Here is a 14825-nt window from a genome sequence, read left to right as displayed (position 1 = left end):
CTCGTTAAAAAATAAGCTACTTTTAAAAAAGATAATAAATGCATTTAGTTAGCAATTAATATTAAATTACTTAGATGTCAATTAGGTGGAGATAATTATGCAATATAACCTTTTCTTCTTCTTCTAATCTTCCGATTTTATGAGTATCTGTTTCAAAATATTAATCTTTTCAATTACACCGTTTCATATTTATTCAATTATCGAAATATTATGCAAAGTTATTACTCCAGTATTGTGTATGGAGACTTATTATTCAAATAATTTAAGTTATTTTCATTGTCTTATATTTAAAGCTGTTGCGTGTAAAAAAAATTTGTTTACGTAAGGGGCCCTTTTCTTACATTATGCCTAGGGCCCATAAATTTTTAGGAACGGGGCTGAACATGATTTTGATGTTTTAGGTACGTTGCAAATTCGATAGTCGATCAACTTCTTACTTTTTAATAGCCTTAGCCTATGTACTGTATATTATTATACCATGGAAAGGGATAGAAGATGGCCGGCCTGGTGGAAGCTGTCACCATCTTAATTGTAACAAGTATCACTCCATCATAACTTATACAGTTATAAAGAATACCAAATACGTACTACTAAAGTTTAACTACTTGTATTTAAATAATAGATAGATTCATCAATTTCAATAGACTAATCCAACAATCTTTTATACCGTAAAATTTTACTTCGTACGTAATATTTTTTATTTAGATGTATCATACGAATAATATGAAAATTTACACATGACCATTCTACATTTCTACTATAGTTGATTAGTTGAACGTTACACACAAAATAATAATTTAAAATACCCTTGAATGAAGTCGGTCATAAAAGAATTTTCACATTGTAACAGAGCGGAATTACAGCAATTATTTATTTATTTACTTTTTTTGACAAAAGAATTACAGCAATTATAAGAGTGTGATACCAAAGATATATTGTGAATTTGTGAGGGGTAAACTAAGAGAGGAAATTGCGGAATTCAGTTTAGTAAAATTTTATATGAGTCAAAAGGTCAGAATATCTAATATTTGGATGTAATTCTAGCTTAATAATTCAGGAATTTCTCAAAAAAGTATAGAAGCACACAAGTACTGCGTATGTCTCTATATTTTTGTCTTCAAGACTCATTTTAAAATGTATATATTTACATTTTCATACTCCATTATGTAAAAATAATAGAAATTTGATACAGAGTAATAATAAAATACAATGAAAGGAATCCAATAAAATTCTAATTATATTATCTCTTATGAATTTATGAGAATTTACGGTCAAAATCTTTAAAATTTAACCCAAATATCAATCTAATATATATTTATTTAAAGGGGAGTTTTTTCTCGAGGTTTTAGAGATCCATTTAGGATTTAATTTTCTTAGCGTGTCATGTAGGATTATAAATTTTAGTTTTAGCCAATCAAATAAGAGATTATTATTTTCTTTTAAAATCAATTAATTCAAATGCCACGTAAGCAAAATTAGCAAATGAGATTTTAAAGTTTAAACTAATCTAATACTTGAATAAAATATTATCTTTTGATATTAGGAATTTTATCTAAACATATAACAAATTTTAGCACATAAATAAAAAAATATTTTAAAAAATTCAAATAAACCGTGCATCGCACGAGCTTCATCTAGTTATATTATATTGGGGATGAAAGGAATATGAAATCAAAAAATATAATGAGAAAGCGTTATGAAAAAAAAAGGTCCATAATAGCGTGGTTTATAGCATTGAAAGTGTCCCAACAAATTCTGACTGGCCTTCTTTATGCAACAGAAATCTCAAACTGCAGATTAAAAAAAAAAAAAAAGAAAGAAAAAAAAAAGGAGGGGCTACTACTCCTAGGAGTGTGTTTGTATATATAGGAGTTGAGGGAGGAGAGAGAAAGGGGAATCCCAACGACTGATGAATGAGTGAATGAGACATTTACTTATTTTTCTCTCTCTATTCTCTATTTCTCTCTATTCTCTATTTCTCCCACACTAAAGAAACTTACCCGATTTTTATGCTTCCACTTTTCAATTTTCTCTCTCCTCAACTACATTTAACTTCATCTTCTTCAATTTTCCATTTCCAACAGAATTCTTTCTTTGTTTCTTCTTATACCACTATATAAATTATTAATTATTAATTATTAATTATTATTGAAACCATTCAACATCAACAACAATGTTTGGTTTCTTGTGACCTCCACATACTTTTCTTCTTCCTTTCGTACATCTTTTCTCAGATCCTGGTACTCTCTCTCTCTCTCCCTCTCTTTTAAATATCTTCTGCCTTACCTTCTGTTTTTATTTATTTACCCATATTATTATTATTATTATTATTATTATTATACACTACTCCGTCCGTATTATTATACAGTATAAATTTGTTTATTAAGAAGTCGGAGTTTATTATGTACTATATAGTTTTATTTTATACGCTAGTTTTATTATTCTCATGTTTGTTTTTTTGGGATTGTTACATTGTTATTGTTGTTGTTGGGTTTCTCGGTTTGATTTTGTTTACGTTCCTCCCTTTTCTGACTGTTACATATATTCAAAATTTCAGATACCAAGTATATCATTATCATTATCATTATCATGCTTATATAAATTGCTGTTTTATCTACAATTGCTCAATTATTTCTATTTGTTTGGGGTAATTTTTCATGATTCTTTAGGTTTTAATTTTCATAATTTTCTTATTTCGAATAGTTAATTATAGGACCCACGAATTTATTATGTTTTAATCATGTACGGAGTTATTGGAATTGAATAGTACTCCGTAATCCTTAAAAGTGTGGAACATAATAGAGTTCGTGGATCGTTGTACTTCTGTTGCTTCAATTGCTTTCATTTGGTCTATTATGGTTGAAATTTTCATCTTTCAAATTAATGTCATGTTCAGTAAACAGTTAATTATAGGAAGGGACAGAGTTTTTACTGAATTCTTAACTTACTGGATATTTCCATTGAAATGGTTATGGAGTAGTTCATGATTTGCATTATACTTCCTTTCTTGTACTTGCAACCCATTTTTCTCGCACATTATTTGAGAAAGTGATTAGAAGAGGTAAATGGACGGATTTAGGTATAAATCAACAGAGTTGTACACTTTTTATATGAACTGTTTATAAGGATCATATCATGTTTGAGTATTTAAGAATGATAGCCTACTGTTTTTGTGGCCACAATCACATTACGTCACTTGGACTCCGTTTGTTTTGATGGGAAACATTTTTCATGGAAACTCATAATCATTTTCTAAATTAAATAATTTTTCATGGAAAGCATGATTGTGAAAATGATTTTCCATTGCTTCTTTGACTATAGAAAAACTTATGGAGAAAAAGAATGTAAGTAAAAGGGTGGGGAAGGATAGAGTAAAAAAGGAAAATGTGGCATACCTTCTTTAAGGAAGGAAAATGGAGAATGGAGGGAAAGTTATTCCAAGAAAATGTTTTCCACCAAAACAATAAGGCCTTGGTCTAGCTTGCTCCGAACCACTATTTTTTGTTACATGACTACCTATGGGGGGAATCCCTGTAACAAATGATGCCTTTAGCCCTTTAGAAACTGATCCATATTGTGTAAGCCCTTGAATTCCTGTAACAAACACTGCCGTTAACCCTTTAGAAACTGATTAGTATTTTATAAGTCATTTCAGTTTTGATAGCGTGTTAAGATTGTGCCATTTACTTGATGTACAGCAAATGTATCGATGCTATTGGCTGTTACACGCTCTTCAACTCCTTATTTTCGGAAAATATCAACTGGAAAGCTATGCCCATTGCAATTAATACATGAACCTTTGACCCTGATCTCATCTGATCCTATCTATATCATTTTTGGCAGTAGATCACGGGACACTAAATGCATGTCTTGCCTCTATTTTGTAGTTTATATACCCAATTGGTAGTGCAGCCTTTTTAGATTTCTCTCAACATGCCGGTTTCTTCTTCTGAAAGGGTGAAAGATGTGCAGGAATGGGGGATTGTGAAATCAAGTCCAGGAGTGGTCTCTTCCTCTAATGTCTGTGAGGGTAAAATGCTTGACCAAGGTGTCCTTGATCTATATTCTATTCAAAACTCTAGAGATTCATTAAAAGAGACATTAAAGCAGACAATGCTTGATCAAGAGTTTGCTTTTAGGAGGCAGGTATAAATTTTTCATTCAATTCACACAAAAATGGTTGATTACGATGCTTTCCTTAGTTATATATATATATGCTCAACTTCTGACAGCCAGCGATATTTTTATAGATTCATAAGTCCATAACCATATCAAGCAAAAATTTCACTTGATTTTCAATTTTTATTTTTGCAATTCTAGGTTATTTGTCGCAGACTCTGGATGTCCTTTATATCCTGTGCTTTTGTATTTGATTTTCAATGTTTTTTGGGAATTCAAGGTTATATGTCGCAGAATCTGGATGTCCTTTACATCCTGTGTTTTTGTGCAGATATGAGAATTCACTCAACTTCTAAATTATTTTACATGATTTTGTGTTCAGGTCACTGAACTTCATGAACTTTACAGAGTACAAATAGCTAGGATGGAAGAATTAAAACAGAAGGGTGTATATAATTACAGTATGCACGAAGGAGGCTTTAACAATAATTTAAGATGTTCAATGGTGAGTTTGAAGCTTTTTTATATGAAGTATACAATATCCCTTCATGTAAATGGCAGTACCACTTTAATCTTTTCTGCTTTTGCTACTTTGTTTCTGTTGTTGAGGTAGTGTGGATTGGGATGGGAGATTGGGAGGTTTCTTATGGGTTATAGTAATGTGATGTCATCTTGCTGCAGTAATATTTGTGAATAGTTGAACATGTAACAATTTCATACTGGAATTTCCCTTGTTTCTTGCAAGTATATGACAATGAAACTAATGTTTTTTCAGGCTGAATACATGCAATTTTCAAACTTCAATATGAATTATGAGTTACAGCAAAAAACTCCTGCGACTATGCAGAAACATCTTGATCTCCAGCTTTCAGCCGATGAATTTATTGGCCAATGTGTTGATGATTCCTCTGGTTTAGGGGTAGTGACCAAGAATTCTTCTTGGGATAAAGTAGATTTTGATCCAGGTCATCTAAACCTATCTTTGAGCATTGGACCTAATGCTAGCAAAAAGAGTGGAGAACTTAGATTTTGGAAGGGAAAAAAACCCTGTTCATCTCCAATTGACATCATTGATCTCGAAGATGAAAATTTAAGCCTTTCAAATTCTGAAGCATATATTAGGCTTACTTCTGGCTCTGCTGCTCCAAAAAGTTGTTCCAGAGATGACCAAAAGTCAGATAGCTTTTTGAACAGTAGCAAGTTGAAGCCAGAAAGCCTTTCACAAAGTGCCATCAAGGATGGCTCTTACAGAACCACACTGCATAGATCTCCTGTAGATGCTGGTTTAAGCTGTCAGACACAATCACTATGTGATTCAGGTATACCTTTGAGTTACAATACTTGCCCATACTGCTATTCCTACTTCCTAGTTTATTTTGCATCTGGGAACATTTTATCATCTTTTTGTGTGGAAATTGCTTAATGATCAGAGCTCAATCTGCTTATGTCATCATGTGTGCAGGAACAAATGGGCACCACCAAAAATCCTTGCTTGCTAATCTTTTGAACGAGAATAAAAGGGCACCTACTTGTAATATAAATAATAGCTTGGACCTTAATACAGTTCAGCTTGAAGACCAATCATATTTCTCAAATAATCATTCAGTGGTGGTCAATTCATCGATAACTAGCTCATCATCTGTGTTAGATAAGGTTTGTCTTATGTCCAATGTAGCTTCTTTTGTCAGCCCCAATTTTTGGAAAGAAGCGAATGTGAATTCATTTGTGGAAATGCATGAAAATCATCGACAAATAGATGTAAATAACAAAGGCAGTGATGGAGAAAAGTGCAGTAAGGTTGGGAAGTGTAGAGAAGGTAATGAACCCAACACCAGCATTGTAGATCTTGATTCTGAGTCCTCTGAAGAGCTTTGCAGTAGCAGATCTGACCCAAAAATATCGAGCGTGGGGTCATCATCAAAGATTTCAAATGGTCTTTCATGTGAGATGGACATGGCTGATGCAGTTGGAGCAGAAGCAAACTTAGAGAAGGGTGCAGAACCCCTTGAACAACTTAATTGCTGCAAGCGATCTAATTCTTCTGATTCAGAAGGCATGATAGATCATCATTCAAGCAGCATAAAGACCATGCAATCTGGTATTCGATGTGATGATGTTAACTTTGCTATGTCTGATGGAGAAAAACTTAACATCGGTCCGTTAGTCACTCAATCAGGAGAGCCAGACCTACGATCTTCTGGTAGCTCTGAATCGAATGTTCAGTGCATTATTAGGAACGAACCAGAGGTTGATGGAACCATTCAAGCAGCAGCTGAACTACTTTTACAAATGTCTTTGAAAACAGGATCCTTATGTGAAGGTGAATCATTGAAAACGCCTTTGAAGACGATCCAAAATGAAGATAATGACCAGCCTCAGTGTTCTTCAGAATCTTACGAGGCAATGGTACTGAAGGCAGAAGAGATCAGCACTGCTGATTATTGTGTTACCTCAACTGCGTTTCTGGTGGATGAATCAGAGAACAAGGATGTCAGGTGTAAGCTAAAAAGGGGAACTCGTATGAAAGATTTTCAGAAAGATATACTCCCTGGCCTATCCACTTTATCAAGGCAAGAGATCCGAGAAGATATTAATCTTTTGGAAGGTGTTATAAGGTCACGGGAATATAAAAAGATGAGGGCAAAGATGGGTGACGATGGAGGAAGTGATTGGTGTAGGACAACAAGGAGCAAGAGGTCAAGAGTCAGAAGAAGGTATTATGCATGAAGTGAGAAACTGTAAGTTATCAGGGTTGATCTCTTTATGTGCAGGTTCTGATTATAGATACAGAGCTTATATTTAGGTCAAGTGGATGTCACAATAATTATCCCTTTTGAAGGCTTTAACTCATTTATATAAGGTCCTGTAGTGAAGTTTATTCTGTAGAGATATGTCAAATAGGGTTTAGATGGAATGCTGGGTAAGTTTTACCAATATTATACTGATTGACATGAAAATTTTAGTTCATTGTATGCTGTTGAGAATGATGGTGCAGCTTCCCTATTTTCAGTTTGCTGATGGGGGATCCTTGAATCTCACAGATAATTCGATAGACCTGCACAGCAGTGTTTTGAAAGAACATTCTTGGACAATGGCGTACATTGTGAAAGTAAAATATGATTGAAAATTTCTAATCTTCTTTCAGATCAGTATAGATAATTTACTATTTGAACTTTTCTTTCTGTGTCTAGTACTTTAATATGATATTCTACGGTTGCACATTTTCGAATTAATGGCGACACTTGGACAATACCCATCTTCAACACGAGTGATTTAAGTACATGGATTGTTAACTCGTTAAATTGGAGAAAAATGCATAACAAATCTTCTGTTTTCGATTAGTAAAATATATTTTCATATTTAAGTGTGGGCAACAGGCAACAACCCTTGAGATTCTGCCTTACAACAGAGACCTCTGCTGAGTAGGGGCATGGGGCATCGTTTGACTACTTGAGCAAAGATAACGTTAAGACGTGATAAGTTGTTAATCCCATCTGGCTATATGTCTAATTTACTCCATATGAACCTTGATGACTATCGTATTAATAATTAAATAAATTATGTTTATGACTTTTATTCTATCAAATATAAACTATTGTAGTAATGATTCCCCATTAAGTTTGATAGTCAAACTGAAATTTCTATCAAAAAAAAAAATAACAAGCTTTCTTGTTCAACCCACAAAAGCTGTTGGAAGAAATTTCTGCAATTTCTTCAAGTTCTTTTAAACAATGCAAGCTGCTTCAAATGCATGTGATTTGAGCACAGCAGTTCGTAGCATTAGTGATTTACAAGTCAACGAGGCGGCTCAAACAGGATTAAGATATGCCCACCAATATATCAGCTCAATTTCTGATCAGAACAACCTGTTAAATAGTAGCATCATCGAACGGTCAAGCCTAATTGCCAATGAAGCGATCAAGGAGTTTAAGAAACTCCTCTCTCTTCTGGAGGATTCAACATCAACAATAGCAAAACCTTCTAGGAGGGTTAAGCAGGGTCCTCTGCCCAAAAACATGGGCATAAACCCGAAAGATATGGTTGATCTTTCGATTAACAACTCTTACAAGTTGGCATCTTCTACTCGTGTTCCTAATAAAGAATTCAACTTTATAAGCGCAAAAACTGATGTGATTAATCGGTCATATTCCAATCCCATGTTGTGCATGGAAGGATCAACCACAAGCAGCAGCAGGCAGATTGTCATGCAGAATTCAATGTCAGGGATTTTGAGTTTCAGTGAGGATGCTAGCACTAAATGTGCTTCCTCTAGCAAGACTTGCCATTGCTCCAAAAAAAGGTACAACATTTTCATTTTCCCCAATTATTTTGCCTCTATATGTGTTAAAAATTATTGTGGATAAATGGTATGATGGATTGATCAGAAACAACCTCACTGAAATTCTGAATTCCCCAGGAAGCGAAGGGAAAAGCGAAAAGTAAGAGTTCCAGCCATTAGTGACAAAATAGCTGATATACCACCAGATGAGTACTGCTGGAGAAAGTATGGGCAGAAACCCATCAAAGGCTCTCCTCATCCAAGGTAAAAAATAAAGTCTTACATACTAGTCTCTGTAAGATGCTTCTGTATAATTTAAGTAATGGTGAATGTGTGGGAATAGCCAACTATTGTAAAGGGTCTTTAGTACATTGTTTCATCAGTAATTACGTAATGTTTTCATTATTTTCGGACAGAGGGAGCATAAGACTTGGGTTAATACGACGTTTGATCTTTGTGTATTATGTAGGAGTTACTACAAATGCAGCACTTGCAAAGGATGTCCTGCTAGAAAACAGGTGGAAAGATGTTTGCAAGATTCAAGCATGTTGATTGTGACTTATGAAGGGGAGCATGTTCACTCCACATTCACATTTCCATATTCCACCATTACATTTTGATTGAGTTTCAGGAACATCCTCATTAATAGGTCCGGAATCCACACTTATGAATCAGAAGCGCGCATATGCAAGGTCCAACAGAATGAAGATGTTTTTTTTTTTTTTGAAACCCCGTTTAGGGTACAGAATGAAGATGTTTTCGCTCCCTACATTGGCTTTCTCACTTTTTTGTTTATCAGATCAGAGTACAAATTTTCAATACTTCTCTTGCAAACAAGATGTTAGAGATCAAATTGTTAGCTAAATTCACTTCATCGCTTCAGTGCATATTGTGCTGGTGTTGTAATCAGTCATTTTGTCAAAAAATAATCTTTGTGATATTATTTCAACCTCTAAAATACCTTTATTGCATTGTTTATCAAAGCAGTATGTTGAGTTCATAGGTAGAGAAATTTGTTATCAATCTAGTCAGCATGCTTAATGTACACATGCCCTCACTAGAGTAATACCTCATTAGTAGTTAGCACCCAAATTTGAATGCTCAAATAAATTTTTTGAACATTTTAATCTTGGTTAATAAATAATAATGGCATGAACCCTAATTATAGAAGCACAAACTAGCAAGTTGTGAGATTTTTGTAGAGTGGATGACTTCAACTACCCTTGGATGACGGACCCATCTATTGTCTTTAGTAATAAGTATCTATCTTTATAGATAAAACTTACAGAGTGAAGGAGAAAACCTATAAGATGTGTCCGTCACATCATTATTATGTAGTAATTCAAAATGTGGCTATAATATTAAAGAGATATAAGGATGGTGTGTATACAATCGCCAAGTTTTTTTGCCACATAACAGAAAAGTATCACCAAGTCTTTTAAAAGAAAATAAATACAAAACAATTATATGAGTAGCATTTAAGGGTTATACCATAACCATTCCCTTTTTAATAAATTTACTTGTAATGTGTGATACTTAAAAAGGGTTTATTATTTTCTTTATGAGTTTGTAGCAACCTTTGGGCCGGCAGTTGTTAAAAGCAAGATGTGGGCCATTAATGAGTAGATGACATTTGAGCCTACCTTGTAAAGTTCATAATGGGCCAATATGACATGATTTATCAAAGCAGTTTAATTCACCGACCCATGAAAGTGCTAAAACACTGACAAAACGTTGATTGAGTGAACTACTCTTTAAATCTTTTGAACTTCAGTTTGATGTGAAATAACTCATACAAGTACTAATACTAATACCATCAATAATTGCGTCACTAAACACTTTTGATTTTGCACCAGAAAAAAATCAGGAATAACCCAAGATTCTCATATTAATAAATCAACATTGTGATTATGATTTTCGATTGAAGTATATGTTACTAATAATGACTGCAAAGTAATTTATTGGTTATGGTACAAATGCATGATATTGAAGAAGGTATACAATAAACACATATTCTTATATATGGCTGATCATTTTGTTAGTGTTGTAGGATTCCTCGGTCAGTTTTACAGTGTTTATCTCCAAGAAAAGTGTATCTTGGGTGCAAATGTCAAAAAATAAAAATAAATGGCATCTAATAATGCAAATTGCAATCAAATAATCAATATTTAAAAAGTAAGGGCACAAAATTGTGTTGCTATGTTACCATAATTAAAAGGTCCAAATTATATGAATTTGCTTCGGGACCAATGGTAGTGGAGAAGCAATAGATGACTATGATTTGGTTGAAATTAGAAACAAAAGCATAATGTTAAATTCTTTTGCTTTTTAGCGTCTAGAGATTATAATAAATCAATAGACTACTTTGTCATGAAATACATCTTAAATTCAAAAGATCTAATTATCATCAGTTAGAATTTACTCAATTATGTGTAGTATAGTGCTGATTTTTAATAACAGGAAACATTTTATGATTAAAGACAATAGGCTTACATATATGATGACATTCACTTAAAAATAAGGCAAAAGCTAACGAACGTCTAAGGGGGCGTTAGTTAAGTTAGCTAAAAGTAGAAAGATTAAATTAAAATTAACATTAATTACATCGATTGACGCGTGATTTGTCATGCTTTCCTAAATTAATACCACTTTAGGTGATATTTTATATGCTTATTCAACGCCCAGGGGCGTTCGTTAGCAATATCCAAAAAAACAACTACAGAAGTACACCGGTTTAATTTTAATGTAGGAAATAGTGTTGATGTGCATTTTTTTTTTTAAAAAAAAAGAAAAAGAAAAAAAAGAAAGAAAAAAAAGTAGATTATTTATGAAAAAAGAGTGTAAAACAATGGATGGGTGTAAAAAAATGTGAATAATTATGGAGTATTCATTATTAACACTTGGAACAGTTGAAACAACCAAGAAGAAGAGGACTTCCCATCCATATCAAAGCCGATTCTTTCTTACAAGAATTGCAAATTAGTCAAAACCTACTAATTAGTAGTAATTACTACCAACAATGAATCTATGAGTTAATTATGTGAGTAGAAATGTAAAATATCAAATTATATGGCAATTTGAAATCTCAAATTTGAATGTTATAAGGAGTGATCATTTTTTTAACGAAACAATATCAAGTTAAGAGGGTGCTACAACTTAACTTAGACAAAATTTCAAAGTTATTTTAATTTTATTCCAAATAAGAGTAGCTTTCCATATCTACAAAAGTCTCATCAATTCTATTCTTACTTCGTTATAGTGTACAATATATAAGAGTAATAATGAAAATAAGCATCTAATATTCAAGAGGAACTTCATTGAATTCATGGATATCATAATTCAAGGACCACCCAATAACTTTATTGGAATTCCCATCTCTTACACTAATTTAATTGACACAGATAAGATCGTAAGATTAGAAAGAAAGACTGAAGAACAATATTTTTGTACGTTAATTGAATTTATTATATTGTACATACCACTTTTATACCATGCTTGAATATAATGTACTTATAGTCTTATTGAGTTATTGTGATTAGTTCAAACAATTTCTAAATTACAACCTACTTTGAAAAATATGAACTTCAGCTCTTAAGTAAATTGAAAACCTCCTTGACCTTGAGTATATATATCCATACTTTTCAACAAAATCTTTTGCGTGAGTGACCTTCATACATTATCCTTTTCTTTTAATAAATTATCCGTCGCAATTACAGTTAAAAAGATAACGAATTGTGCACATAATGTCAACATATATAGGTTTGGAATAACATCTTGCTTACCATGCATTCTTTTTACTTATAGGACCTCATAGGCTCATAGTATTATATTTTTGTGATCATGTTACAATTTTACAAATTCAACTTAGCTATATGTACACTAGTTCTGCACACTTTGTAGTAACTAGTAAATGATCTCAATTCATAGGGTGATAGACTAGTAGGGATCTAGCACTTATATGCAACTTTGAGAAATAAAACGATACATTTAATATAGATCGAGTTAATCTTCTATATGACACATTACACAATTATTGATGACATTATTTACAATTTTTTCAATTCATTACAATAAGTAACCCTGGCCCGTTTTGAAATCAGTAACCTCTTTTATGTATGGTTAGTAACTCCATTGCGTAATTAGAAATCCCGTTTACGCATGTTAAGTAAGCCCCTTACATTCAATTCATATAGGGATCTCCTAACTTCACATGTTAATATGTATTTTCTTATAAATAAATAATAAGTGTAAGAAACAAAAAGGGTTAATAAATTTCACGATCTACTAAACTTATATGTTATTCATTCTCCCTCTATCTTTGTAGTATGTAATGTGGGATAACTAATCCCGACTCACGATTCCTAACAGTCGAAGGTAGTAGAAGATATGTGTTGTTCTTTTGGATAATGGACTAGTGGAGGTCATTTTCTTCAACTTGTTGAACCAGTTGTTATTGGCAAGGGTAGCATCATATGATCCTAGCTTTGAGACGCAGTTTCAATCCCTAAAGATTTTGTATCAAAAAGAATTATACCCTTTAAGAATAAAGATCACTAAAATGTTTATTTTATTCTACTAAGATTCTAATTATTCTATCTTTATTTCTAGATACAGTCATCAGTAGTGTTTGACAGTATGTATGTGAACTTGTGATCGAGTACTAGTGAGAAGTGACCCTAGGATAAATATTTGGTCATATGATGACTCCTTGTTTAAAGTCTGGGCAAGTAGTAGTTTCTGGATGCCTTAAACTATAATGCTTGCTTAATTATCATATTATTCTCTTAAATCATTCATCTTCAAATTAAATAACACTTACCTACCATTGTCATTAACATATAAATACAAACCTAAATTATTCAAATATATAAAAAAATGAATACAGCTAATTAGAACCCATGCTATATAATCTATACTTCCTAATATTATATATCCTTTGTTTTGTGAGCAACTCATCCTTATTATCATCACAATATTATTCTACTAAATTTATTCTACTTCTAACCCCACATGGGTCATAAGTTGTTTTTTTTTCTTCTTTATTTCTTAAGGTACATGAGTGACATACGATGATTAATTTTATTTATTTTTCGATGTAATTCACGGTAAGAAAAGATGAAATTAAAGTGAAAAATAAAATGATAAGATAATCTAGCTGATAAGATTGATAAAATTATAAGCAATGCCTATAGTGGGAAGTTGGTTTAAGAAAAGAAAAACTACGTATATGTGTAGATATATATAGTAATATAGTGAATTAGTGAGTGCTCGTGCCCCCTAGCTTTGTCAATAAATATATGAAGTATATTTAGAAAAGAAAGCCAAATTGGTACGTCATTTTCCTAGAACTAATACTGAGGAAAATCCCATTAATTTGTACACCAAAATCTAGCCAAATTTACATGCTATAGATTTGCCAACTTGGTTGTTGCCATCACAAATCTTTCTGAATAAGTGTCATCTGCAAATGAACAGAACATTTTTTCCCCCCTTTTATTATGGAAAATGAAAGAGCTGTATAGTGGCCACATGGTAGAAAGCTACTTGGATATGGACTTGAGGCTGTAAGAAGCATGGTATCTTTTAGTATTTGATTTTCGACTGTTACATATGAATTTTAAGGTAACCACTTGGACAGTTTTTGTAGATGTCAACTAGCTTATAAATGCGTGGTGATACAAAAGATCAACACCAGACATCTAATGTCGTTACACTAACCTTATCAGGTATGACTCCTTATAAGTGATTGTTAGATGCCTAGATTCATGCAATCGTTTGGTTTCATATGCTTTCTCATTGCATGTAAATTGAGATAGTAATGTGCATTTTGTTTATATATTTTGGGCAATATATATGTGGATACATATTGACAACGCATGTAGCTTAAATAATACGTAACACTTCTTTTATTTTATTTTTAATTGTTATATTCGACACTCAAGAGCATAATGTACATTATACTCTCAAAAGATCATATGGTTCAAAATATAGATGAATAAAATAAAATCATATCCTCAATTTTAGGTTGAAAAAAAATTTGTGTACCACCAAGCAAATTAAACCTAAATCACCAATTTAAATTTAAAATTGCTTGCACTTAGAATGTATATCATAATTAGAAATGGGTATGTGTCAGGTCAGCATAAGGGCTTGGTCTTGACCCGATTCACCACACATAAGAGGCATGGCGATGTCCATGCATTAACATCATTTTCAATATTTGGTACTAGCATTTAACTTGGGTTGTGCGTTAAATTTAGTAATGAGAGGATCAATATAAGCATGATATGACACAGCTCGACTTTTTCTTGACACGTATTAGACAGTGGACATTTGAACCTAAGATATGTTAACACAATACATAGTACTACCTGGCTTGGCTAGCTCGGTTCGCGCTCATGCAGCTCAATTATGATACTTAACCTCT

The 14825-nt window shown here is 32.6% G+C and overlaps 1 protein-coding gene across 2 annotated transcripts; it reads left to right on the top strand.

Moving 5' to 3' along the window:
- Positions 1-1901: 1901 nt before the first annotated feature.
- On the top strand, positions 1902-7193 carry LOC145598598 (uncharacterized). Of its 2 annotated transcripts, XM_081654971.1 has the most exons (5): positions 1902-2240; positions 3973-4146; positions 4502-4624; positions 4895-5438; positions 5582-7193. In XM_081654971.1, exons 2-5 carry the CDS (start codon positions 4036-4038, stop codon positions 6844-6846), a joined length of 2043 nt encoding a protein of 680 aa, XP_081511097.1. In that variant the 5' UTR covers positions 1902-2240; positions 3973-4035; the 3' UTR covers positions 6847-7193. The 2 variants fall into 2 exon arrangements, with proteins under 2 accessions (XP_081511097.1, XP_081511099.1); XM_081654973.1 differs by lacking the exon at positions 1902-2240 and having other exon boundaries at positions 4099-4146; positions 4528-4624.
- Positions 7194-14825: the final 7632 nt, after the last annotated feature.

Source organism: Chenopodium album, chromosome 20, assembly GCF_948465745.1.
Source record: "Chenopodium album chromosome 20, dcCheAlbu1.1, whole genome shotgun sequence".
NCBI lineage: Eukaryota > Viridiplantae > Streptophyta > Magnoliopsida > Caryophyllales > Amaranthaceae > Chenopodium > Chenopodium album.
The sequence above is the reverse complement of the archived record's forward strand: the minus strand, read 5'-3'. Positions and strand labels throughout refer to the sequence as shown.